Here is a 26,204-nt window from a genome sequence, read left to right on the forward strand (position 1 = left end):
GAAGTAGGACAGGATGAGTTTACAAGAAATGTTTGGTCTCTTGCCCTGATCTGACCAGGACGCAGCCAGGGCGCGGCGCTGCACCCGTCAGTTTCATCAGAAAGCCTCTGCCTTCAGCCATCCTCGCGTGGTGTTGAAATAAAGTCATTTTACTATCACATCAGTCTACACAAGTTACTGCTAAACTAAAAAGTAAACAACTGTCTACTAACCTTCCACAACCATTCACTACCAAATAACATATACAATCAAATTATAGTACACCCAGAACCATAGGAAGGAAGTCCAAAGTAAGCGCCATACAACCATGGACGCCCAAAATATAGCAATCTCTTGAGCCCCTCTAGAACAAAGATGCAGCTCCCATTCTCAAAGTAACTTAGGGGCTGATTAGCGGATGGGATACTCTGTCACACACGTGACGGATATTCCATTCGCTGTATTGCAAGTGACATAGGATATAATGGAATTGTAATTTGGCAGACGGGATATCCGTCACGTTTGTGTTGGAGTAGCCCTGTCCGCCAATCTCGCCATCAGGCCCTTAGTCAGGCATTAACCTAGAGCAAGTGAGAGAAATGAAGAAGATGGAGAAAGAATAAGGAAGAGGAAGATAGGGAAAGAGTTAGCGATGCTGAAAAAAGAGTATGTAAGATTGAAATCCAGGACATGTAGGGCGGGTGAAGGAAGAGGCAGGATGTGGAATCAAGACCATGCAGCTTTGTATGCATCAACCCTGGTATCCAGCAACTCAGGCAGAGGTGTCCCTAGGAAAATTGGGTCCCCTGCACTTATATTTTTGGGGGGGCACCTGCACTTATTATAATATTTTTTTACAAGTTAAGCTCTGCTTCTCCTCATGCATGTGGACGCCCTGTCCTACAGCTTGCATGCAATGAATCTTGAAGGCACCCGGGTACTTCATTAGATCTGCCTCTGGTCCATGTCTGCACTTATAGATGCAGCCGGACACATGCCCCCCCCCCATGTGATTCTACACTTTTTCACAAGGCCCCCTGCCTTGCTTCAGCATCAGCCTGCAGAGCTTGGACTCTTCTCAAATAGTATTGGATCATCCATGGTTACCACTTTAGACCAGAATCTGGTCGTGCAGATCGGGACAGCCAATGATCACACCACTATCTGGTTCTCATGGTCTGAAGAGGCTCGGTTTATGAGGTCAGAGGTCACCGGGTTTCAAAATCCACCTGAAAGACAAGGCCCGCCGAGAAGGAAATGTATTTTTTAGTTCAGGCATTTGATTTAGCACGGCCCTGACCCCAAGAAAGAATATAGCGCTTTACAGTAGCGCTTTGTAACTGAATCATCTCAAATATGAGGCGCTGTACCCTGAATTTTAATTTGCGGGTGAAACCAGATTATGGAAAGCAGAACGAGAAGGGAACAAAGGTGGGAACACATGAGTGAACAGATCACCTGCATTTCCACGTTTAACGTCTAACCCATTCCCTGCACCTGATCAAAATGGGGTTTTCCCCCACTTTGGAAAGGCTGGACATGCTTTGTGTGTGTTTCGAGGGTAGGGAAAGAAACTGGAAAACTTCAATGAACAGCCACAAACTTCCTAGTTTGGGGCAGTGCATAATTTGAAAAAAATATAAGTGCAAGGGCCCTTGCCAGGAGCTCACTGCAGCTTGCACCACCTATTGCCAGCGGTGCCAATGACAGTACAAACACAGCTACCACCCATCACACTCATACACGTGTGGCACTTCAGACTATTCCAGGCCCCCAAAGCTATAAGAATGGCTTGGGTGGTTGGTATTAGTTATGTTTTTGTATATTGAATTAATAAACAACTGTTACGCTCATCACTGAATAAAACAAACAGCTCCACCATGTGACAGACTGTCAAAAATGCCAGTGTTAGCAATTAAGTGCCGTGTCGAGCATCGGAAACCACCGGCTCAAATTAAGCACTGGTTTGGGGTGTTCAATGTGCTTAGCAGGCGCATCTGCCTGCAACGCAACCTTACTAAAACCTGAACTTTTAGATACTTGAAAATAATCCACCACAGTGGCAGAATTCCTGCTTTTGAAAGTGCATTTTGTACTTCAAAAATTACACTAAATTTGAGAACGTGGATATTCGCAATTAGATGCGCAAAAACTTTGTAACCTGGCCCCTAGGTCTTAAAGGAAGAGCTGACTGCAATGTGGTCAGGAAATTGCGACCTCTAAATGACCTTTATGATAAATACCCGTGTATGAAAATGATCTTCCGGATCCCAAGCGTGTAAAAGAGTTTCAGGAGACAGGGGACACTTAAAAACTGTGGAATTTCAAAGCTTCCGGTGGTAGTATTGGCATGGTAGTTATGTGGCACCTGGCACGAGCTACAGTTGTTTTGTACCATGTAAATGCTGCTGTTGATAGACTTTTCAGTTAGCCAACAAGTAGGTATGTATTGTATTGTATTGCATTTATATAGTGCTTACTAGCCCTGACGAGGACTTCAATGTGCTGCATATATTATGGTTATATCTATTTCCCAGGTACAGCGTTAAACTGTTAACCTACTCTGTTCATGTTGGGGTGTACAGTTCCTACAACGGGGTGTAAAATAGAGAACAAGCAGGGTGACAATGTATCGGGGGCAAGGAATTTCCAATTGTAGGGTATTGATTGCACAAAAGGATATAATTGAAGCATAAAGCCATGCTGCGTTGGGTCACTAGCTGGCAGGATAGCTCAGTGAGATAAACACTTGCCTCAGACATCCACATAGTACGATATGCCTGTGGTTTTAAGCTCAGCAAAGCCACATCAGCTTACCTATCCGTCCAAGTTTGGCACACTGGGTACCATTAAATTGTACATTTGTAAACCCTGTTATTTACAGCTCTTAGAAACAGCATCAGTACAGGGATATGAGTTATATAACAGATGAGTTGATATAGTTAGAACATAGTGCAAGAGGAAAGTAACCAGGATTGTAAATCTATAGGATTCATGGTATACAGAGTGGTTAAGCAGGAGACAGAGTTTTTGCAGACATCCCTTCTTAGAAAAGGCATCAGCGAGAATGAACGCTAAGGTAGACACACCTTGGATGACACCATGAGCAGACGACGAGGACCCTGATGAGTAAACTCACCTGGAGTAGACGGCTCAAACTGAGGATGGGTTAGAGGTTCCAGAGCTCCCGGGTGCCGGCTGAGGTAGCCCGGAGAGCAGCTAAAGTCTGCTGGGTGTGCCCTGCCACACAGGAGTTGATGGGGCACACAGTAGTGTCTGCTGCCCTTCATTGTGGTATCACAAGGGGAGAATGTCTCATTTGACAGTGAAGCCAGGCTGCTCTTCAGGCATATTTTGGTTCAACATTGGACTGATCATTGGCACAAGGACCATCAAGAGTTAAAATAAGGTGAACCCAACCTCCTAGTCATTTCGCCTCTACAGGGTTTAGATCGATCTCTGGTCCCTGGTCCCAGCAAAAGGTACACGAACAAATGCACGATCAATCACAGTTAGATCCTGGCCATCCACCATTAGCCATTTATAAACAGCGGTATTGCAGGATATACATTTTCAGCAGTATATATGTAACTCGCTTCAGCAATCGTTTTTGCTCGTGCTCAGAAATGCCTGAAGGACATGCCTGTTTCTGTCCTCTCAGGTGTCTTTTGTACATCTTGGCTCCTGAAAGAGCTGATTGGGGACGTTGCTGAAGTAGGTACATTGCTGGAGCCCCTGAAGTCTAGACCCCTCTGGACTCTATCCCAACCTTCAGATATCTGTGTGTGATAGCAATGGCCTGTTTCTGTAAAGGTATTAATGCCTCATTTGCTCATAAACCTTTAAAGCAGCTTCACAGAAGTCCCCATTAGGTTCTTTCTTCCAAGGCATCTATAGGTCAATGCTGCAGTTACCTATTATAGAAAAAGTGAAGTCCATATTCCAACCCCTGTTGCATCCTAGAATCAGGCCTTCTAGAGACACGGATCCCAGGCTTTGATGGTCTTAACTGATCCCTGATGGTAGAAGCTATTGGTAATATTACATCCTTCAGCAGCGTTTGATGTCATGTATCCTGGTATCCTCCTAGGTTGCCTGATACTGGAGAGGACCGGCTCTAGACTAGTGTACATCCTTTCTGTCAGGTTGGAGCTAAACCTCCTGCGTCATTCAAGGTTCTAGCCAATCACCTGCGTTGTGGCACATGGGTCCTTCCTCTCGCTAACTGTCTTGAACAATCATCTCCCGTCATTCGTTTCTCTCCTCTGCATCTCCTGTCTGTTGTGCAGCTGATGATGCTCAGATCCTGCTCGCACTGGATTGGTCAGCATGGCACGTGGTTTTTATGATTTTAAAGAGAGGATCAGTGAGATGAAGCATGAGTGGGGAAGAAAGTCGCTGGCTGGAGCTGGTCACTGACACAACAGAATAGATCAGTGGCTCTGAAGAACACAATACATCGCTATAAAATTTACGAACGTAAAATCTTTGCTTTGCACGAATATACAGTCATGTTTGCAGTTGCCGATGCACACGTTGCAAGCCCATGAAAGGTGCAAGGGGAGGGGAGGCTCACAAGAGCATTGGGCTCCTCCTAGCGAATCGCACCATAAACACAAGAGCATTGTGACCCTACAGTAGTCGCGAAGCATGGAATAGTCATCCATTCACAAAGGGCATATTATGGGCATCAGAAAAAGCCCTCAGCTGTATTAGGGCAGGGTCTGCTGCCTGCTCCCCCCCGTCCCTTGCACAGTCTAACACTTTTTGTGGGACTGAGACCCCGTCTCTTGGCCTCCTTTGGCCTGTCCCTTTAAGAGGCAGGGCTTCAGTGCTGGAACAAGGCAACTCTGACTGCTCGGACAGTGCTCTAGTGTGGTCTTTACAGAGCACAGTGAGGCTCAATAGCCTCTCCTGCCCCATTCTTACCCACTTTGCGTCTCACCGTGCACTGCCCTGTGCCTAATAAAGGATTAGTGATGCCACCACTGCGTGGTGGACGCAGGGGCTGCTTGGCCTAATGGCCAGCGCGGTCGACCTCGAAGCTGGGGAACCAGGTTCGAGTCTCAACAGGAACGCTCAACATCCTGTGATTCTGGAAAAATGACTTAATCTCCCTTTGCTTAACAAAATGAATGTGTCCGTCTGTAAAGCACCTGGTGCTGGTGTAAAGCGCTCTGATACCTTTGGGTCGAGTTTGCCCTGTATAAAAAAATACTCCAATTCATAAGCATTGCACTGCAAGCACACTCTTTGTGAACTTGTCGCATGGTTTTGTGGTGTCCTTCACCGGAGATTGAGAAGCCATCAGCGCCGGACTGAGGAACCAAAAGTAGCCCTTCTAAAAACGCGCAAACCATCCCACTTCCTTCCTCTCCTTTCTCTAGTTCCACCTTTCGATTCTCTTTCTCTCCATCACTCCACTCTCTCTCTCTCTCCTGCCTCCTGATAGCTCCCTCACAATCTCTCATTCCCTCTCTTTCTCTCACTTGAAGCCTTCCTGTGCCTGCTGCAATTAACATCTGGGGGCCGGGAAAGTGTCAAAGGCACCCAGGAGCAGACCTAGGCTTTCAGAACCAATGTCCAATGGCTCCGGCCCATCGGGGAAATGCCTGGTAGAACAGGCCTCTCCGGCCCTAGAAGCCATTTCAGGTCAGACTCCTTTCCATGAGCACATGCGTGCTACAGCTTGCCGCTCCCGGCCTTGTTTCCGCTCTCCGCTCACAGCCTAAAAAAGCCAATATCCCGTAAAAACCTCTTGTGCTCTTCAGTTGATAATCCGAAAGTATATTTCCCCTCTATCTGATCCCCGCCGTGCCTCCGAGGGACGGCCCTGCCAGGCGCTGCTTGCGTCGCCGGCGGCGATTCAAACGCAGATTTTTGGAGTGTGAAAAGAGTCCCTCCTTCAGCTCGATGCACTGCATCAGAGATGCTTCGAGACAGCTCCAAATTCGCTCTGATCCTTATTGTTTGAAGTCATTCGATGGCAGTGCGAGCGGCCTTTTTAATCCAGTCTTTTAATTGCGTCTCTAGGATTTTTTTTCCCTCTAACACGTTTTTTGGTGAGTGTGTTGGGGGCTTGGGGGAGGCTGGACAATACAGCGACACCTGGGAGGAAATTAGGAACTGGAGAGGCATGAAACAGAAATGCTGGCAGTGGTTTCCACAGTGTCTATATTAATTATTGCTGCGCTGACTGGAGCCGCTTGAGGACACATCTTCACACAGTATTTACTGTAAACAAACAAGCAGGCACACGTCTTGTTTACAGGAGGAGCAGTTCTAGAGTTCTGGAATTTGGATGAGGTGGTCAGGCTTGGGAGGGGAATGCCTGACGCATGAGAGGGCCAAGCACGATCTTCAAACAGAAGCATAGCAGCTGCAGGACAGCGTTCATAGTTTTGTGTTGGCAGCAGCCATCTTGAATCTTGGGGTGATCATAGTTTGGTAGTGGCCATCTTGAATCTTGGGATGATCATAGTTTGTGGTGGCAGCAGCCATCTTGAATCTTGGGATGATCTAAGTTTGTGGTGGTGGCGGCCATATTTTGGGATGATCATAGTTTGTGATGGCAGTGGCCATCATGAATCTTGGGATGATCATAGTTTGTGGTGGCAGTGGCCATCTTGAATCTTGGGCTGGTCATAGTTTGTGGTGGCAGCGGCCATCTTGAATCTTGAGCTGATCATAGTTTGTGGTGGCAGCGGCCATCTTGAATCTTGGGATGATCAATGTCAACAATACTCCCCAACTGACAACTGTTTGAAGCACCTGTCGCCAGCCCCCTTTGTGAGCGGAGTATGGTCTAGCACAGTGATCCTCAAAAAGTACGGCCTGGTGGGCGCATGCAACCCTCCCGACATTTACATGCACCCCCTTGGTCAAGAGCAGCACTGGACTGCTGTTTACTCCACTCAGTATTAACAGTAAATAAAACATGTTAAATAAACAGGCAAGCATTTTAAAAAAAAAGTTTATTGAAGTTAAAGAAAGGATTTAACTAAGTTGTCCTGCAGCACTTAACTTTAGGAACACTTTCATTTTAAAAGACATCTTGCAGCAAAAGTGCTAAAATATGATAATATCTCTTAAAAATTAAAGTTGTATTTCATTAACATGAAGAATTGTTTCACCTTGGTAAATAAAATTATATCAGTGCATTAGGAAGTCTTTTTTTAAGGTGATTGTTTTCAAACATGAATTTAGAAACATTTGTTCTTCCCTCCACCCTGACAAGAGTGCCAATATTGAACCAAGATACAAGTTAGTTGTTATGTTCACACTTTGGGTGGTCCGTGTTCCTATTATACATGAACAAGATTATAGTTTATTAAAGCAACCACAGGAGAAAGTTTTGTACACCACACACCCGGAAGTCCTATATTTCGAGGTCCACTTATATGTGTTAATGAAGAAATAGGAGGGAAAGTGCAATAAAACAACTGCCCAGGATCACTCAGTTTGGTAAAGTGCGGAGGCCGGGATTAATCCCAAGTTTTCTGGTTTCACATTGTGCATTTCAGCCACTAGATGTATATGCTTCACTGCCTCTACACCCATCTTACTGCCAAGAACCCCATCCCCTGACCGCCACCCTGTTGGTATTAATGTGGCACTCGCCGGGAAAATTTTGGTGAGTACCCATGGTCTAGCATAACTGGTTACAACCATCATTCAACCACCATCAACGCCAAGTGTGATTTCCTGCAAGTTCCCCTCTTGCCATATGGTTCAGTTCAAGAAGTAGTATTTAATGCTCAAAATATCCCCAGAAACTTTATTTCCTAAATCCACCCCCAATCATGGAACACATTCCCATATACAATACCTCACTCGTGAAGATTCTACCTTCATAACTTTGGTGTGTTTGAACAGGGCTATAAATGATAACAAGCATTTGCAATGCAATAGGTCTCGCATTTATAGGAGTTTGAGCTATTGGCATTGTAAAATTACAATGCCTTTTATTTATGTTTTGGTTTTAAAACAAATAAAAGGCATTGTCATTTACAATGTCAGTAGCATAAACTCGCATAAAAGCAGTGTGTGGAGTGCAGCAGTGTGCGGCGTGCAGCAGTGTGAGGCGTGCAGCAGTGTGACGCGTGCAGCAGTGTGCGGCGTGCAGCAGTGTGAGGCGTGCAGCAGTGTGAGGCGTGCAGCAGTGTTTCGTGTAGTAGTGTGAGGTGTGCAGCAGTGTGCGGCGTGCAGCAGGGTGTAATGCAACAGTGTGTAATGCAGCAGTGTGTAGCGTGCGGTAGTGTGCGGCGTGCGGCAGTGTGCGGCGTGCGGCAGTGTGCGGCGTGCAGCAGTGTGTGGCGTGCAGCAGTGTGTGGTTTGTAAACAACAAGAAATGCGGACATCAAAGGAAGGGTGGGAGGGAACGAGCATATGGAGTGTGAGTTATAACGAAAATTAATTGATGTAAGAGAGGATGCAGGAAGTGAGGCCCAGCACACGCTGGCGAAAGCAGTCTGCTGCATTCAAGTCCGATGCCTGAAGCCAGCTTCGCGCTTCAATGCCTCACATGCACTGGCCATAAACCGCATTCCTAAGGTCTTGTGCCCCTTACTAAATCTCTCTGAATGCGTGAGGCGGCGCACGTGCAGGAAGTAGCTGGTGGCAAATGGAATGCGCGTGGTTGTGCGCGTAACCGCCACCCAATACGCCTGGGAAGCCTTTGGGAGCATTTTCTGTAGCCCCTACATAAGTCTCGCTGTGCGATCGCTTACGCGATAGCCAGGCGAGACCTAAAAAGTGATCCTTCCAGTATCAGTGACAACATAAAGTGATTTGCATAATAGGTGCAGCTGCCAGATTTTGCGAGGGAGTCTGTTCTCTTTTCTCTAGAGGCCGAAAAGACCTTTGATTAATTAGACTGGTGCATTTTGGGAGAAACCATGAGTGCAATGACTTCGGCTACACATACCTGAAGATGGTTTGTGCTTGCTACATCGGTCCCAAAGTGAAAGATGAAAAAAAATGCCCTTGAAGCACAATAAATAAGTATTGAGAATGGGCCCCTCTCCTACTAGCACTTTGTTTGGATCCCTCAGTGCAGAGAATACACAACCTGGGAGTTGGAGGAATCTGATTGGGTCTCGATATATACAAGCTCACAATGTTTGCGGATTATGTACTGGTTTGGCTGATAGATCAGATAATGTCCATTCAGTGTTGCTTAGAGAACTCAGCTGTTTTTTAAAAAAAAGAACGGGTCTCCAGATCACCACACAGAGGCCAACAGCAAAGTCCAATCCTCTCCCACATTCTACTGGTCAGCTGTGCATTCTCAGAAAAAGGCTTCCCTCAGCTTTTTGTATTCCTGTAGCCACACAGTAGCTCAAGCAACTGACCACTGGAGTCCACTTCTTTGTCCTGGATATAAGTGGGAGCAGGCCTAGTTCTTTATTGCTTCTCTCGGGTAAAAGACACCAGGTCCAGTTATTTTCTATCTACTGCAGGCCAAACAAGTGTTTGTAAATGACAATGTCTTTTACCACCTGTTGACCCCCGCAAAGCTCATCAGCATGTGCCCTCATCGCTGAGAAGTGTGAGGAACCCACCATGGAGGTAATGCAAGACGGACACACTGGTGGGCACTGAGAGACCCGGCCCTGATGGGCACAGTGATAGCATGCCTGAGCATCAATTGGCTTGTAGTAGTGGCACCCTCAGAAGCTAATACTCCTAGCAGATTTAGAAGCTGCCTCCGGGGTACTGTGAGAGGCTGGCACTCGGTCCAATGGGGCCCACGTGAAGTTGGAAGAAGGGGTCAGGATCGAATGGTGGACTCTATGGGCAGCGTGAAGAGTCTTTCGAGGGTAGTTTGAGAAACTGGACTTGGGGCGGCGGCTGTGGAGGGGAGCTCCCTCTTCATAGGACATTACGAGGAGATGGAACTTGTGTGCAGTGAGGGGGGCACGCCTCTTGTGGTGAATGCAGTGTATGTGTCGAGTGGAGATGGTACGATAGGGTTTCCAAGTGTACTGCAAGGGGGGGGGGTTCTAGGCTGTGAAAATGGCACTGGAAGGATAGTCTCCATATGATGTAATGATGAAATGGACTGGATATCATAAGTATGAGAGGTGGGGGAAACATTAAAGGCTGGACATATGGATTCTATGCAAATTACCCTGTGATAAGTTGAATACGGGGTTCTACAAAGCTGGGCAATAGAGCTATACATAGCATTGGTACCTAAGGGACACAGGTTTCGGGGTTGGGATATAGGTGGCATAAGTTGTAACAGAGCAACACACAGGTTGGATACATGCATATTCCATGGCCAAAATCGGACTGTGACAGAAAATAGGTCCAGACACCAAAAATAGCCAATAGGTCTTGCCTTTGGGACCTTATAAATGTTTTGCCATGCAACAGTTGTTGTTGCACCAAGGATACTATGCTGCATAACTAAATACTTATAAGGTCCCAAAAGCGAGACCTATTGGCTATGCCAATGCTTGTTCCTTGGTAACGAGTGAATGGATCCTTGGAGCCGGGTGTGGCAGTGCATAGATGTAGGTACGGGCATTTCAATAGCGCCAGCCTAGATGAGGATCAACAGAGCGCCGCACATTACTGGGGTGCTGGAGAGATATACATCAGGAGGGGCTTTACGCCTTTGAATTACACAATTACATAACTTATATTTACAACGGCACTTCGCCATAAGTGTCAGGCCTGGGGTTTGAACCCAAGTCCCCTGATTCCAAAATCAGCAGCTTAGTCACAAGGTCACACCTGCTTATTGATACATGACACCTCCTTTACATATTGCATTTTTTGTCGGTTCCATGAAATGTGTCAGCACTCAAGAGATGTCACTTGGAGGCGCTTCTAACCCAGAGCCTGCGTCTTTCTGTACCCCAAGCAAAGGAAGAGGAAGTGAAGAGGAGCGCGGAGTGAATGAGACCTGTGTCCTGATGATTATTCTGTAACAGGCACCCTGCGACCCCACTTTCTTCTCTGCCCCCGGAGGTGTGCCCGCTGGCCTGACACACCGCACGCATGTTTTATTTGTGTGAGGAGCTGTGAATACCGCAGTAAGTGGCCGGGAGAACAGACCCGTCATGGTCCCACTGAAGTGGTGAGAGCTTTCTCTGTTCACCTCCAACCAGCTTCGGTTTACCGGTGATGGGGGGGGGGGGGGGTGGGGGGGGGCAGGGACATGGTACCATCTGGTAAGATCGGATGGATAAAGGCACTTCTGGGAGGTGCCCTCTTTGTGCTCGGCCCGTTGACATCTGTACTGAACCTACCCCGGGGGCTCCGAAGGAAGTCGCCAACAAAAGCGAGGGCAGTTGTTAGTAAAAGTCACACTGCCCCTTGTGTGTCCGTCTGCTCCTCTGTCATCTGCGGGCGCCCCTGCCCGAACAATGCTGAGCACCGGGCCGTGGCCCTGCTTATGTCTGCGCAGGAAAGAACACGAGGGGCGAGAGGTGGACATTGTCGGGGCCTCATTTTCATCTGTTAGTGAGATGCTCACGGGCCTTGTCTCTGGTCACACATGCCTGAACATCAGCAGTCTGCTCCGTGACCCTTGACCTGGCAATCTCGGAGGCAGTCACGGGGTGTGCAGCCATCCTGCCATAAAATTAGCACCTACCCCTTAATCTCATTACAACTCCTTTTTGTCTCTCACCGGTTGTAGGTTTTTGCTTGTTACATGTACTAAAAATATCTTACTTTATATTCAAGTCTAAAATGTTCCTTTTTATAAACGAGAGTAAATCGGCAATGGAATAGCAGGGCATGTATCTAAAACAATGACATTATTTCTCCTGAGGCGAACAGTTTAAATGCATTTATAATAACATACAATAGTCATTGCAATGAGCGGTAAATCTTCAAACTTCTAACGCGGTAAAAAGTCCTCCCGATACAATGTTGTAATAAAAAAAAAACAAGCATTGGCCGCACGCGCGCCTCGCGCTTAATGTTAAACGAGCGCTTGGGGGCGGGGGAGCGGACCCTTTGAAGTGCTTCAAAGGAGCCAAAGCTATAGAGAAGGGAGGGGGGAGTGGGAGCAGCTGTGCACGTGCATGTGGTCGTGCACTCAAGGTTTAGGCCAGCCAAAATTGTGGGTAGCACTTTGAAAATCCCACATATAAAATGTCTCTTCGAGCCTTTGGCTCACGAGACCTAAAAATAGGTGCATATACTCAAAAAAGGAGCAGTGGACTGGGGGTGTAGTGTGGGGGGCATGAGGGTAATGCCAAGGGCGGGACAGGGGGCAGGACTAGGTTTTTGGCCTTTCCTAGCTTTGTATGCAAGAAATCTGCATGTATTGTAAGAATATCAGAAGAATCTGTCCTTGAGTTATTGTTATGTTATGTTATGTTAATTCGGATCTTTTATAGCGCACGGCTACTCCGAAGAGTGTCCCGGCGCTTTGACAAAAACCCGAGAAGTGATGCCATGGCAGATGAGCAGACAGAAGGATTACTGGGCAAAGAGCCATGACTTCAGCTCCTTCCTGAAAGTCAATAAATTATTGGCTTTCCTCAAGGAGACAGGCAAAGAGTTCCAGCGTTGAGGCGCCAGAAGACGGATGGAGCGACCTACAACTCTAGCCAGTCTGATGGAAGGGACAGAGGCCATGGACAAAGATGTAGATCTCAAAGTTCTGCTAGGAACATAGAAAGCCAAGCGCTTCCTGATGTATTTGGGCCCTACCTGATGAAGTGCTTTGAAGGCAAGGGTTAATGCCTTAAAGGTGATCCTTTTAGACATAGGGAGCCAATGCAGACTTTTTAGTAGGTCAGAAGCTCTCGCTCTCCGCTGAAGACCATAAATGGCTCTTGCAGCGGAATTCTGCACCATCTGCAGACGAGAAAGGAGAAATTTAGGCAGTCCCAGATAGAGCACATTCGCATAGTCAAGGCGAGAGCCTATCAGGGCCTGCACAGTGATCTTTCTATGCTGCAAGGACAACAGCGGAAGAAACTTGCGCAACATCTTCAAGATGCCAAAACATTTTCCCGCAAGCCCAAGGATCTGAGGTCTGAAGGAAAGACCATCATCAATCTGAAAAACAAGATTTTTAGCCTTAGACGAAACATCTGCCGGTGGAAACATATCAGGGGGCCACCAAGCCTTCCATCTGGGGTCAGGGGAACACCCAAAGAAGAGCAGTTCCGATTTATCGGAATTACATTTAAGACTGTGCTGTTGAAACCAGTCAAAAACAGCCCCCAAACAATCTCTGATTCGCAGGCCGTCAAAGTCTGAGCCCTTAGCACAGGTAAAGAGGAGCTGGGTGTCGTCAGCGTAGGATATGATCTGGGCACCAAACGATTCCGCCACTGCCGCCAGAGGAGCCATATAGATATTAAAAAGGGTGGGGCTTAAGATGGAACCCTGAGGCACCCCAACCTCCAATGGCGGCATCTCGTCGGAAAAAGGTGGCGCCCAGACCGTTTGCCGGCGGCCGGTCAGAAATGACTTAAACCCGTTCAACACCGTTCCCCGCAATCCGATGTCCCAGAGTCTTGAAAGGAGACCGTCATGGGAAACGGTGTCAAAGGCCACCGACAAATCCAGCATTACCAGGATGGCCTTTCCTCCAGTGTCTAATACCTCCCTGATGGCATCGGTGATTTCAAGAAGAGCGGTCTCCGTGCTCCTATTCGCACGAAAACCCGATTGAGTATCGTGCAAGATATTATTGCTCTCGATGAAGGTGGAAAGGGAGGCATGCACATGCTTCTCAACCACCTTTGCCAGAGCAAGGAGGAGGGAGATAGGCCTATAATTGGAGTGAATTAGTGGGTCCAGATTGGGCTTCTTAACTAGCGGCAGGATCAGGGCGTGCTTCCAGGCTTGCGGGACAACTCCCGTGCTCAGGGACATATTGAGCACCAGGTTGAGCAAGGGGTTCAAGGCAGGTGCTACTTGCCCAAGACATTTTGCAGGGCAAGGATCCTGCGGGGAGCCAGATTTCAGCTGAGTAAGGAGATCGAGAGAGGCTGAAGATGATAGAAGTGGAAATTCAGAGAGAGAAGGACCTTCCACCACCCCAGATGGAAGCAGGGCCGGCCTAGTCTCAGGTGTAGATACAAGACTTATAGGGGAAAAAGTATCTTGTATAGATTTGATTTTAGTGGTAAAAAAGATTGCGAGCTGGCCAACCCAGAATTCAGTATGGGAATGTGAGGGCAGGATCGAAGTAGGGGAGACAAACTCCTTAACGATGCAAAAGATTTCCTTACTAGTATTCTCAGCATCGTCAATCCTTCTTTCAAAATAGGCTTTTTTTCCAGCCATAATATGGCTGTGATAAAGCCTAATAGCTTCCCTATATTTAGTCTTATCCATGGGATCATAAAGGCGACGCCATGCCCTTTTGGCTTTCTTACACTCTCGTCGCATCTCATCGAGAGAGGGAGTAAACCATGGGGCAGAAGCGCGCTGGCAGAATTTGCTGGGAGGTTTCCCAGGAGCTAGCTCCTCAAATCTATCTACAAGCCACCTCTGTAGCAGATCAAGATCCTTCTCTAGACTGCCGGATAGCTGACAGGGGTGGAGGGAGAGAGCAAGTGTCAGCATTTCAGAGGACACCCGGTGAAATGCCCGTGCTGTCCTTCTGGAGGCTTCCAACAATCTTATGGAAGTCACGGTGGTAGAGGGGATATGAAAATTTATTAAAAAGTGGTCGGACCACAATACCGGGGCCGGGGGAAGCATGTTAATCAATGTAGTAGAGAAAACTTATTACAGTAATAATCATTTATATAGCACGTACAAATAAGTGTTTATTACTACCCAAAGTAACCTTTTTTTGCAGCCTTAACATAATAATACATTGAGGAAAGACAGTAAAGTTCCCAATATATGCCTCCTCGTTTGCATGCACCTCCTTGGAGCATGGTCATACCTCAGCAAGCTATGTGACAATAATTTAACTGGTGACCTGCAAGTAATACAGGGATGTCTACAATGCAAACATTAACCATCTGTGCTATCTACATAAAAAAACAAATCTGTTGCATGTTGTGCTTTTCAGCAAGCACATTGGCCATTCATGCAATTTTAAGGTCACTTGAACCTTTGATTACAATGGGCTCAGATCTTTCCAGCAAGTGCAATAATAACCTCCTGCATAAAATTTCGGCTTCAGGTGTTAGAAGGACTTCTAGTGTGGAGGATGCATACTCTGCCAGGATGGATCTTATCACTTATCCAAATAGATGCCAAGAGATAGAAGGATTGACTGACAGGCTAGATGAATGGACAGAGCCTTCACCAGAAATAATGCCCTGAAAGGATTCCTTCCACTGGGCCGCCAGCGCCATCGCACCCGAACTAGGACGCACCATCAATGCCTCCCTCAGATCAGGCATCTGCCCAGATGGCTTGAAACGGGCAGAGGTAAAACCCCTCCTCAAAAACACCATCGGTTGACCCAACGGACCTAAAAAACTACCGGCCCATCTCTCTCCTTCCGTTTGCGGCCAAAGTCACAGAGAGACTCTTAAACGCACAGCTGACCGCCTTCATAGAAGAGAACTCCATCCTGGACGCCTCCCAGTCTGGATTCCGCAGCAACCACAGCCCTCCTTGCCACCACCGACGACAATCCTCATGCTACTTGACCAGGGACACACCGCGGCCCTTATCCTGCTAGTCCTCTCCGCAGCCTTCGACACCGTTTCACATCATACTCTCGGAGCTGGACTGCACGACGCAGGAATACAAGGAACCGTCCATGACTGGATCCAATCCTTCCTTTTCAGCAGTACCCAGAGGATCCAACTCCCTCCCTTCCTCTCCAAACCCACGGAAATCATATGCGGAGTACCCCAGGGATCATCACTCAGCCCCAGGCTCTTCAACATCTACATGGCTTCCCTGGCCACAATCGTCAGACAGCATGGGCTCAGCCTCGTATCCTACACCGACGACACCCAGCTCATCCTCTCGCTCACGTAGAATCCCGAAGACACCAGACTCCGTTTCCAGGAAGGAATGAAGAACGTGGCAGCCTGGATAAAGGACAGCTGCCTGAAGCTCAACTCAGAGAAAACTGAGGTCCTCATCCTCGGACCCTGCACCTCTGCCTGGGACAACACCTGGTGGCCCCATGCCCTCGGAATCCACCCACCCCTACAGACCACTCACGAAACCTCGGCATCATCCTCGACTCCTCCCTCTCCATGAACCGCCAAATCAACACCGTCGCTTCCGCCAGTTTCAACTGCCTGCGCATCCCCCGCAAGACTTTCAAATGGATCGCCCCGACTGCAGAAGGACCGTCACCCACGCGCTCATAACCAGCAGACTGGACTACGGCAACGCCCTCTACGCCGGGATCAACAGAACTCTTCCACACAAACTCCAAACCATCCAGAACTCTGCAGCCAGACTCGTTCTCGGGACACTGCGCCACGAACACATAACCCAACACCTACAAGATCTCCACTGGCTCCCCGTCGAGAAGAGGATCACCTTCAAACTCCTCACACACGCCTACAAATCCCTCACCAACTTCGGACCCAAATACCTCAACGAAAGAGTCTCCTTCCACGCACCAAGAGGAACCTCCGCTCCGCCGACCTCGCTCTGGCAGAGGTCCCGGCATCCACAGAAACAGAGCAGGCGGGAGAGCCTTCTCCTACATCGCAGCCAAGACCTAGAACGAGCTACTGGTGAGCATTCAATGCTTGAGGTCCTACCTTGTACACGTTCAGGAAGGACCTCAAGACCTGGGTCTTCGACTGATCCGGAGTTGCACCCCCTTTAGCGCCTTGAGACCCTCACGGATGAGTAGTGCGCTTTATAAACCCCCAGACTTATTGATTGATTGAAGTTCAAGGTGATCATAGATATACTAGTTTATCAGATCATCAATATGTTTACTTTAAATAATGTGAAAATGATCCTGCTTTCTTTTTGTAACAACAATGATATGACTTGTTTTTAACCAACTACAACTCCCAGAATGTCACATAATGGGCTGTAATGGGAGTGGTATAAAAATGTGACTTAGCCAATTGTCGAACAACCGTGAGCAAGGCCGTGAGGCTGAAATGCGTTGGTGAAGGCAGACTGGCTCTGTATAAGAAATAAAGCACCTTTAAACTTGAAATCCCTGAGTGCGGTGTACTTGTTCGAAAAACAATATTCTCAGGCACTGGTTCGGCCTCACGCTCGCACCCACAGTTGAGCGCGTCGGTTCTGGAACCACATTGTTTGTGGATATATATATATAGAGAGAGAGATCAATATACATATATGTATATATATGTAGATAGATAGATAGATAGATAGATAGATAGATAGATAGATAGATAGATAGATAGATAGATAGATAGATAGATAGATAGATAGATAGATAGATAGATAGATAGATAGATAGATAGATAGATAGATAGATAGATAGATAGATAGATAGATAGATAGATAGGTTTTTCACTTACCTGCGCTATACTTACATTTCTGTTGTAAAGGTATGCATGGTAAAAGGCATATGCATGTTAAAAACTTGCAAAAACCTATGAAGAGTATTCCAAGATGGCTGCCATGCATGGACACACATTAGTACCATCTTGAAATACTTTTTCATAATGCTTAACAAAAAGCATTTTAAGAGGGCAACGATGTGTGTGTATGCACAGTGGTCACCTAACGGAGATAAAACCATTAGCAAAGTCAAAAGCTCTGATCCTGCATTTGAAAGATGAGACATTGGCTTGCCAATGCTTTTTCTTTAAAACTGTGGAGAACAAAGCAGACAAACAAATTTACTGTTACATTGCTTTTTACCGAAAAGGCTTAAGCTGCCCAGGTTCAATGCCCCAGGTTGTTTCCCAAGGTGCCTTTGACCTGCTATTTCAATGGATGAGTGCTTTTGTGTTGGGCCTCAGGCCCACATGATGGCAATAACTGACGCAGACACAGGGTAGTGATGTACAGTAACTGGCCACGAGCACGTGCGCCCGGGCCCTTTTATTGCCGGGGCCACGTCACTCGTGACAACCGTGATGGATGGGTGCGGGGGTGCAGTGTGTCCAGCCCTCGAGGGAGTGGCTGGGGATGCAACTTCCTGCAGAGCACTAGATCGTGTCCTGCAGGACACTACATTCCTCCCCAACTTTATTGAAGAACAAATAAAACGTTAGTCCAACATGTGGGGACAAAACTAGCAGTCAACTAAACACTACAGGGTCCATCGGTCTTCTGAGTCAGGTAGCAGGACAACGTCAGACATGAGCTGGTGACTTTGCTTGCAGCAGGACCTCCCAGGCGGGCACTCGTAGTTTAACCTGAGGGGTTCAGGACACGACCGCTGGCTTGGGGACGCCCGCGGCATACCGTCAGTTCACTGACGATGACATGTCTTGCTGTCTTGCATGGCTTCCACTTTGCTGACGTCGGTGATGGTCTGGGGTGAGTTCTAACAGTTCCCTTTAGTGGGTTGTGTCGTGAACATGGATGGAGTCCATGGTGAGAGTTCACAGAGGTGTTGCCGGATCGACTTTCTCTGTTGAACTGCTTGGCTGTAACCGGTAACCTGTCGGTGTTGCAATGTCAATTCTCGCTCTCCCACCTGGGGAGGCCCGTTGTCGGGGTTGCTGCGGGACTGCAGGAGGGCTGCGCTGGGGCCGCTTGTGTGTCGACTGGGGGCAGCTGCAGGACTGCCGAGGAGCCGTTACTTAGTCGCACGCACAACCCTCACGGGTGGATGAGTCTTGGACAAGACTTGCTCTCGCTGCCGCGGTTCCGGTGCAGGCCAGGTTCACAGGTAGCTTCTGATCTGGTTAGTCGGCTGGTGTGGCAACGGTGTAGGACTCCCATCCACTTGTGCTGTGGTAGTGGTGTTTGACGCATGTGCTGAGGGCTGGCGTGATGGCGGTTGCCGGCCATGTGGTGAGTCGGAATGACAGGTGGTGGTGACTTGCTGGGAGAGTTGGTTGTCAGGAGGGACTTAGCAGCCAGGTGTCCCCGCTTTGTTGGGGTTGATCTTCGGTGGTGGCTTGACACGTGGAGTGTACGGATCCTCTCTTGCCTGTTTTGGGGCCACTGCCGACTCCATCTTGAGGCAGTGTGAGGGTGGGCACTCAGTGCTGATCTTCCCCGTGGCATCTGCGGACAGGAGCAGGGATGCCGCTAGACTTAGACTGCCGACGCACGGGGACTGACGGTCACTGGGGAAGCGTTGTCTGGTGTGTTAGGGTGTGCTCTTGGCTTGCTGTGTCAGCCCTCGGTCTTCTCCCTTTGTTGGTCTGTTCAGCCCACCTGTGTTCCTCCGGTTTTCGGGGTGACAGGGCTGTCACTCTCTTCTTTCTTTGAGGGCGTTGTGCTTGGACCTCGAGGCGGTGCTATTGTGGCGCCGGCTTCTGCCTTCGCTCCGGCGCTATCCTCTCTTGCTGGGCGACGTGACATCCGGTCGCGTGTCGCTGGCGTTGGAGCGCATGTTGCTGTGGCGGCCTGCCACGTGGAGTGTGCGACTCCTCTCTTGCCTGGCTTGGGTCACCACCGACTCCATCTTGAGGCAGTGTGAGGCAGTATGAGGGAGGACACTGTTGTCTTCGGCCCATTTCAGGGCTTTGCTGGTGCAGTAGAGACGTAGATGCCCTCTGTGCTGCGTTCAGCAGTGTTCCTTTGCGGAGATGTCCATATCTCCCGGGCGCTTGCCCACGCTGTCAGGTTCGCTGGCGCGGCTTTCTGCGCTCCATCTTATTACTTGGGTGCTTTCTTCTGGTACTAGGTGTGCCTGTGGTGTAGCTTGCGGTTGTGCCTGTACACCAGTAGGAGCGAGTGATGTGATCTCCTTTCTGGGGGCGGCATTGGACAGCCACTTGTGGTGCGTGCTCGGCACCAGTTTTCTTGTGCTTGTAGTGGGGTGGTTACCTTGAGACGTTGCTGTCTGGCTGGTCTTTCACTCTTGCTAGTGAGGGTTGTCTTTGGTGTTGCTGCTTGAGTTTGGTCAGCGCTTGCTTAGGCTGGAGGAGCTTCGGGCTTCCTGGGCGGCCCTTGGTGAGGTGCCACCATCTTTCCCCTTTGAAGGTCTAGGCAGCCCATTGGGGTGGCGCGCAATGCACCCCATCTTCGTTTGCTTCTTTTAGGGCTTGCCATCTTACTGGGCTTTGCTGCATAGGGACAGACACTGTAGGCCTTTCATGTGCTTTTCTCTTGCAGGGCAGCTGGGTGCCATCAGTTCTTGTGTTGGCTGTGCTTTGCAGCCTCAGTTCTCCTTGAGCGAGGGCGGTGCAGAGCTGTAGATGTCCCTGTCCTCATCCATTAGTTTAGGTGGGGTTGGGTACTCTCCTCTGTTGGCGCGCATCCTCCCTTTTTCCTGGGTGCTGCGGGCTCAGGCTGTGCTGCTTTTGGGCCTTTGGTGACAGTTCTGGCTAGATTTTACTTGGCGGCGCAGGTTTGGGCTTCATGCAAGCTCTCTGCGGGGCTACCAGTCTCTCTTTTGTGCTCATTGTGTTGTCTCTGCCCACTTGGTGAGGTCACACTTGAGTAAGCTAGTGCTTCTCCTGATGTCTGGCATGTCTGTGCATCCACTTTGGTGCTTGACTGAGGTAGCTCTCAAAGTAGAGGTAGCCTTGAGGTTTCTTGGCTCTCACTAGGGACTCCGTTGGTTCACTTCAGCCTGCTAGAAAGTCCTCAGGGTGTGTGCTGTCCACCGGGCTATCGGCCAGCAGCCTCTGGACTGCAGTCTCGTGGGGCTGTGCTGTGTCCTATCCACTAGACTCACGGTGACTGCATCTTGCGTTAGTGCCTTGTCATAGGCTGTGACCACTGCTTCTCGATGGCTGTTGACCCTCCAAACACAGGGCACTGCTGGCCCCTTTTATTCCAGCGCCTGCTCCTCTGTAACTCAGGAGCTCGACTTGTAAGCTGTTTGGGAGGGCGGACGTGCTGGTCTCTTCCTTTGCTGCTGAGGCCGGTGCAGGGTTTATGTCCGAGTCTGCATGGAAGCCTAATGCAGCCGACGTGTTTGCTCCGGTTAGGAATAAACGCAGCTGCCAATCCCTCATCTCACTCTTCAGTGCGTGCAAACTGGTGCGTCAGGCCGGGGGCCGTGTCACACAGTTCTCTCGCTTCCCAGTTGCACCGCTTGGTGCCCTGGATGGCCGCTGGAGGGGCAAACGGCTTTGTTCTGGGCAGGGTGCTGTGCGGTGTGGGACCAGCAGGTGGCGCTGTGCCTGCTTCCCGGCTGCAGTACTCGTCTCTCCAATCACGGGCGTGATGTCAGAGTCTGGCAGGCCTCTTCATTCACTTCCGGGCCGCCTCTGGGTGCAGGAGCTGCAAAGTCTCTTTGTGGCAGGCGGGGCAACCAAGAGAGGCTTCTGCAGGTAGGAGAGGTTCTGTGGCGTGATGGTGGGACTCCTTCACACTGACCTGCATTGAGTTCAGCTGCGGAGCAGCTAGTAGGCGCTAGGTAGCGCTGCTGGTGTGTATGGTGTGCAGTGCAGCAGTTTCTCCGTTTTAGGCAGGCCACGCGTGGCTGGTGCAACAGGATGGAGCTCGCTTTGCGGATGTGGGTGAGAGGTGCGGAGCCTTTTCTGGGCGCTGGTGGCCACTGGCAGCGCTAGGGATGGACTCACTCACCGGCAGGTATGGGCACAGCTTCACTTGTGGGGTGCGCCACGGCTCTGTTGCCAATGCTGGTTGGCGGTGAAGCTTGCTGCCGCGTAGCACTGGTAGTGGCAGTGTAGTAGTTCTGTGGCTTCCTCGTTGCGTGTGCTATCACTGACTTGGACCTTCGGTACGGCGCAGGCATGTAGCCGCTCGATGGCGCTGCCTGCAGGCTCTTGTAGTGTCCTAGCATGGACACGTTCTAGTGTTCATAAGTGTATGATCTACACTTTACACCCACCCACCACCTACGTCACTGGGTCAGGTGACTAGGCTAATAAAAGGGCCGAGCGCACGTGCTCGTGGCCAGTTAACCCACCATATAACCATGTGTCTGCGTCAGTGCTTCCTAGCATGAGGGCCTAGGGCCCCAAACACCACAATGGCGACGAGGGTTGTGAGCCCCAGCGTGCCGCAGCAGCCCTTCCGTTCGTGAAGGGGAGAGGAGTGATCCCACTAAGGTCACCCCCCCTCTACAGGAAGGCGCGACGCGCCGAGAAGTCAGCCAGGCGAGCAGAGCCTGCAGCATGCCCCGCGGTGACCGGGTGCCCACCCCGCACCGCCGCGACGACCTACGGGCGGGCGCTGTGCCCCCGAAGAGAAGGAGCGGAAGTCGGGTGCCCACCCCGACCCCGTCGAACCAGCCACGGTGCCTGGGTTGGGAGGAGCGTGTCCGTGGTGACCAGCGGACCGTGCGGAGCCCACCCGCATCGGCCGCGACCTGCCCGGTGAAGTAGGGGAAGTGCCGACCGTGCGGAGCCCACCCGCATCGGCCGCGACCCACCAAGTGGCAGCGATCCACGCGGAGCCCACCCGCGTGGAAGAAAAGGCCCGCCGGCCGAAAGGTGAGCCGCGCTGAGCAGAGACGAAAGAAGCGTGAGCGGGAGCCCACCCCGTCTGCCCCGGTGCGGAGAAGTGAGCGGCACTGGCGAAACCCCCCCCGCATGGTCCGTGAAGGGAAGGGACCTGCTGCGGGGGTGGGAGAACTAAAAGTAAAGCGGAGCCCACCCGCAACGAACAGTATAAGCGGCACCGGCGTAAAAGAGGAGCCCACCCTCAAACGCCGCATCGTGATCCCGTCTCCCCGCCCGCTCCCCGCGCGACATGCTGGCCGAGTGAGGCTGCGGGGGCGGGAGAGAAAGAATCGGTGTGCGGCCCGAGGCCGCTTAAGAACTGGGACTTCAAGCGGAGCTGACCCGCGGTGCCAAGTGTCCCTCACAAGCAGAATGGGACCGGTGTGCAGCCAGCGCTACTAGCGGCAAGAAGTGCATGATTGCGAAGCCGGGAGGAGCCCAGCAAATGCACCCCCACCCCCCCCTGCCGCGCGAAGACTGAAGGAAGCTGCCGCGGGCAGGGAGGGCAGTTTTCAAATGAAAGAATGGCCGCCGCCGGCCATGGAAGTATGCGGGACCCCCAGCAGTGCTCCCACAAGGAGCATGCGGCCAGCGCCGCCGAAAGTTAACCTCAAACTGAGTGCGCGATGGCACTACCTGTCACCATGCCCCTAGGAGTTCTGAAGATGAAGGTAAACCCAGCGGGACAGCGGAGCAGTGCTGTTTTGCCCTCTGTGCAGCTTACTGGCCATCCCTGAGCCCCCCCATGCCTCTCAATAAACTTAAGTACACAAATGGGTAAAAGGAGGAAAAGAGACTTACCTGCTGCCATGTCCTGGACTCCACTGCTCCAGCCCCATCTGGACTCCACTGGTCTGCCTGGCTCTGGCTCCAGCTCCCCTCCAGCTCTCCTAAGCACGAGTGAAGCCTGGAGGAGTGGAAAGGAAAACAAGGCATAGAGTTTTGGCAGTACAGAATGGTTGCTGCTGAAGCCAAAGAAAAGCAACACTGCCACCCAGTGGCCACCGGCAGTACTGCAGCAAGAGGAAAACCAACAAGCCTACAGCAAGCCAAGGAAGTCCAGCAGCTACAGGAGACCGACGGAAAGGGAGAAGAGGCAGCAAGGCAAGTACCGCAAGGTCTGACGGAGGCGCGATGGTGAGCGCACGGGAAGTGCGACGGAGGCGCTTAGGAATGCGCCAGAAGCGCAGGAACGCGGCAGAAGCACAGGAAGAAGTGACGGTGTGCCACAGGGATGCAGCGCCATCCCGCAGCAACAAGGAGGAAGAAAGAAGAACGGTGTCGAGCCGCATCCACCCCAGCGAGGACTGCGCTGTCGCCGCATCAAGTGGAGCGAACCCTCGAGAGAACAAACGGACTCAGCGCAGAGGTACCCCGGACGCGGACAGTACACTGCAGCGCCTACACAAGAGGAACCCACTGAAGAGGATGGGCGCAGCAAGTATCCAACACTGGCGGGCAAGGATGCCGAGCCCCACCCAGTGGCGCCAAGAAGCCACCACATCAAATGATCATGATACTAGGAGCAACGCTACACTGAAGCTGTACCACGACGGTACGAAGAGTAGCACGCACCAGCGCCTGACAAGGCAGCGGACAAAGGTAGTCACACGACGCGACACACCTCGTGAAGCCGACCAGCCAAATGGTCGCACCACAAAGGCCCAGCCGACCTGCCAAACGGTCGCAACGCAAAGGTCAAGCCGACCAGCCAAATGGTCGCACCACAAAGGCCAAGCCGACCTGCCAAACGGTCGCCCCACAAAGGTCAAGCCGACCAGCCAAATGGTCGCACCACAAAGGCCCAGCCGACCTGCCACATGGTCGCAACAAAGAAGCCGACTCGCCAGGAGTCGCACAAAGAGGTCGGACGCAAGACCGAAGATATCCTGCCAGTGATCGGCAGCGCGGACCGACAAGTGGTCCGAGAAGCTCAAGAAGAACCAAAGCAACTGGTGAAAGGGAGAAGACCGAAGCGGACCATGAGCATGGCCCCCCGAACTTCAACCGAAGTAACTGGTGACAAGGTGAAGATGAAGAGAAGGTCACGACCCGAACTCGGAATGCTGAAGAAGATGAAGAGAGTGTTCTCGGACGAGGACAAGACCAGGGGGAACACGTGCAGAGTGCGCGCGCTGCATGGAGAAGCCTGGCCAGATAAGAGGAGAACAGAAACGGTCCAGAGTAGGTCGTGAAGCGAAGAGATGAAGAGACCAGAGTGGCACGTCCGCCACTAAGAAGAAAGAAGACATCGCAGTGGCACGTTTGCCACTACAAGAAAAGAAGATGTCTGAGTGGCACGTTTGCCACTACAAGAAAAGAAGATGTCTGAGTGGCACGTTTGCCACTACAAGAAGGAAGATGATATCAGAGTGGCACGTCTGCCACTTAAAGGAAAAGGGGAAAGAAAGATCTGAGTGGCACGGTTGCCACTGTAAGAAGGAGAAGAAGTCAGAGTGACATGACAGCCTCACGGAGAAAGAAATAGAGGACAAGGAGAAGAGTGTGGCAAGACTACTCACACCTCAAAGACAAGGAAGGTGACAAGCGTCAGAACACAGTGCGCAAGTCCTAAAGAACACCCGTGGCACGGAGAAAAGACCATCTGTTTGATGATGCTTTCAGCACACCTGGGATCTGCAGAGGTGAGCAGGCCGGACCATTCGAAACACCCACCTTTGGGGTTACACGGACACTGGTCAATGCCAGCCGTGGTGACTCAGGGGCAAAGGCCTCAGGGATGCCGGTGAGAGAGAGTATCCCCGCGACGAGAGATGGTCATCAGCCGCCCTTCAGCAAAGGTCTCAGGAGGATGAAGACTTCGCGTGCTAAAGACAGGAGCCAACAGCCACCCTCCAGGTCTGACTGCGGCATCTGAGGTGAGACCTGCCGTCTCCTCCGCACCCGTACTTATCGGCATGGGAGTAACACGATACAGGACACTGAACCCAGGCCAGATCTGAGGAAGAGGGCCTCAAGGATATCCCGTGGCAGGGGAACACCTGTGAGAGGGGCATCCTGGTGAGAGGGGTGTCTTGCGAATAACCCGTCGTTCTGCAAAACAGAACACACGCCACAGATAAAGAAAAGAACTGGACTAAAAAGATAAATGGCAACATCTAGCGCTGAACCAAAAGAACTCAACAACTGCGTTTGTCGCCAAGAACGTAAAGCGAAGAAAGACTGTGAGAGCAACTTCAAGGCAGAGCCGTCAAACAGACTAACTCCATCGAGCACCCATGACTGGTGCCACAGTGAACTGGTGATTGTCTGCGACAGGAAGAACATCGTCCGCGACAGGAAGAACATCGTCTGTGACTCCAGGCTGCTGAAGCGTGAGCGACTCTGCAGAAGTTTAGTCACTGTATTACATCTGTATATATATGTCTTTTCTCCCCTAGGTTGGACATTTGACTCCGGGTTTTTGTTATTAAAGATTGGGAGGAATGTAGTGTCCTAGCATGGACACGTTCTAGTGTTCATAAGTGTATGATCTACACTTTACACCCACCCACCACCTACGTCACTGGGTCAGGTGACTAGGCTAATAAAAGGGCCGAGCGCACGTGCTCGAGGCCAGTTAACCCACCATATAACCATGTGTCTGCGTCAGTGCTTCCTAGCATGAGGGCCTAGGGCCCCAAACACCACAGGCTCTCCTCTTCATCGGTTTCAGCGGCCTCTCCACGCTGGGCAGCTGTTGTGCATTACAGGGCAGTTGGGCTGCGGAGGCGGCCGCCTAGGCGTGGCTGCGGGCACATGTCCGGCGTTTCGGCAGGG

The 26,204-nt window shown here is 50.6% G+C and overlaps 2 protein-coding genes across 5 annotated transcripts in view; one reads left to right on the top strand and one right to left on the bottom strand.

The window, feature by feature from the left end:
• The window catches only part of UROC1 (urocanate hydratase 1), a 424,295-nt gene extending 398,834 nt beyond the window's left edge, over positions 1–25,461 (bottom strand). For 2 of the 4 annotated variants that reach the window (XM_085624432.1, XM_085624429.1), the window contains exon 1: positions 23,226–25,461. In XM_085624432.1, coding sequence (XP_085480558.1) covers positions 23,226–23,360 — 135 coding nt within the window. In that variant the 5' untranslated portion in view covers positions 23,361–25,461. The remainder of the gene's footprint in view (positions 1–23,225) is intronic. The other 2 variants (XM_085624437.1, XM_085624435.1) reach the window with 2 other exon arrangements.
• Positions 1–26,204, top strand: part of LOC146797419 (netrin-4-like) — a 311,780-nt gene that overhangs the window by 75,047 nt on the left and 210,529 nt on the right. The window lies entirely within an intron of this gene.

This window comes from Triturus cristatus, chromosome 9 (assembly GCF_964204655.1).
Source record: "Triturus cristatus chromosome 9, aTriCri1.1, whole genome shotgun sequence".
Classification (NCBI taxonomy): Eukaryota; Metazoa; Chordata; class Amphibia; order Caudata; family Salamandridae; genus Triturus; species Triturus cristatus.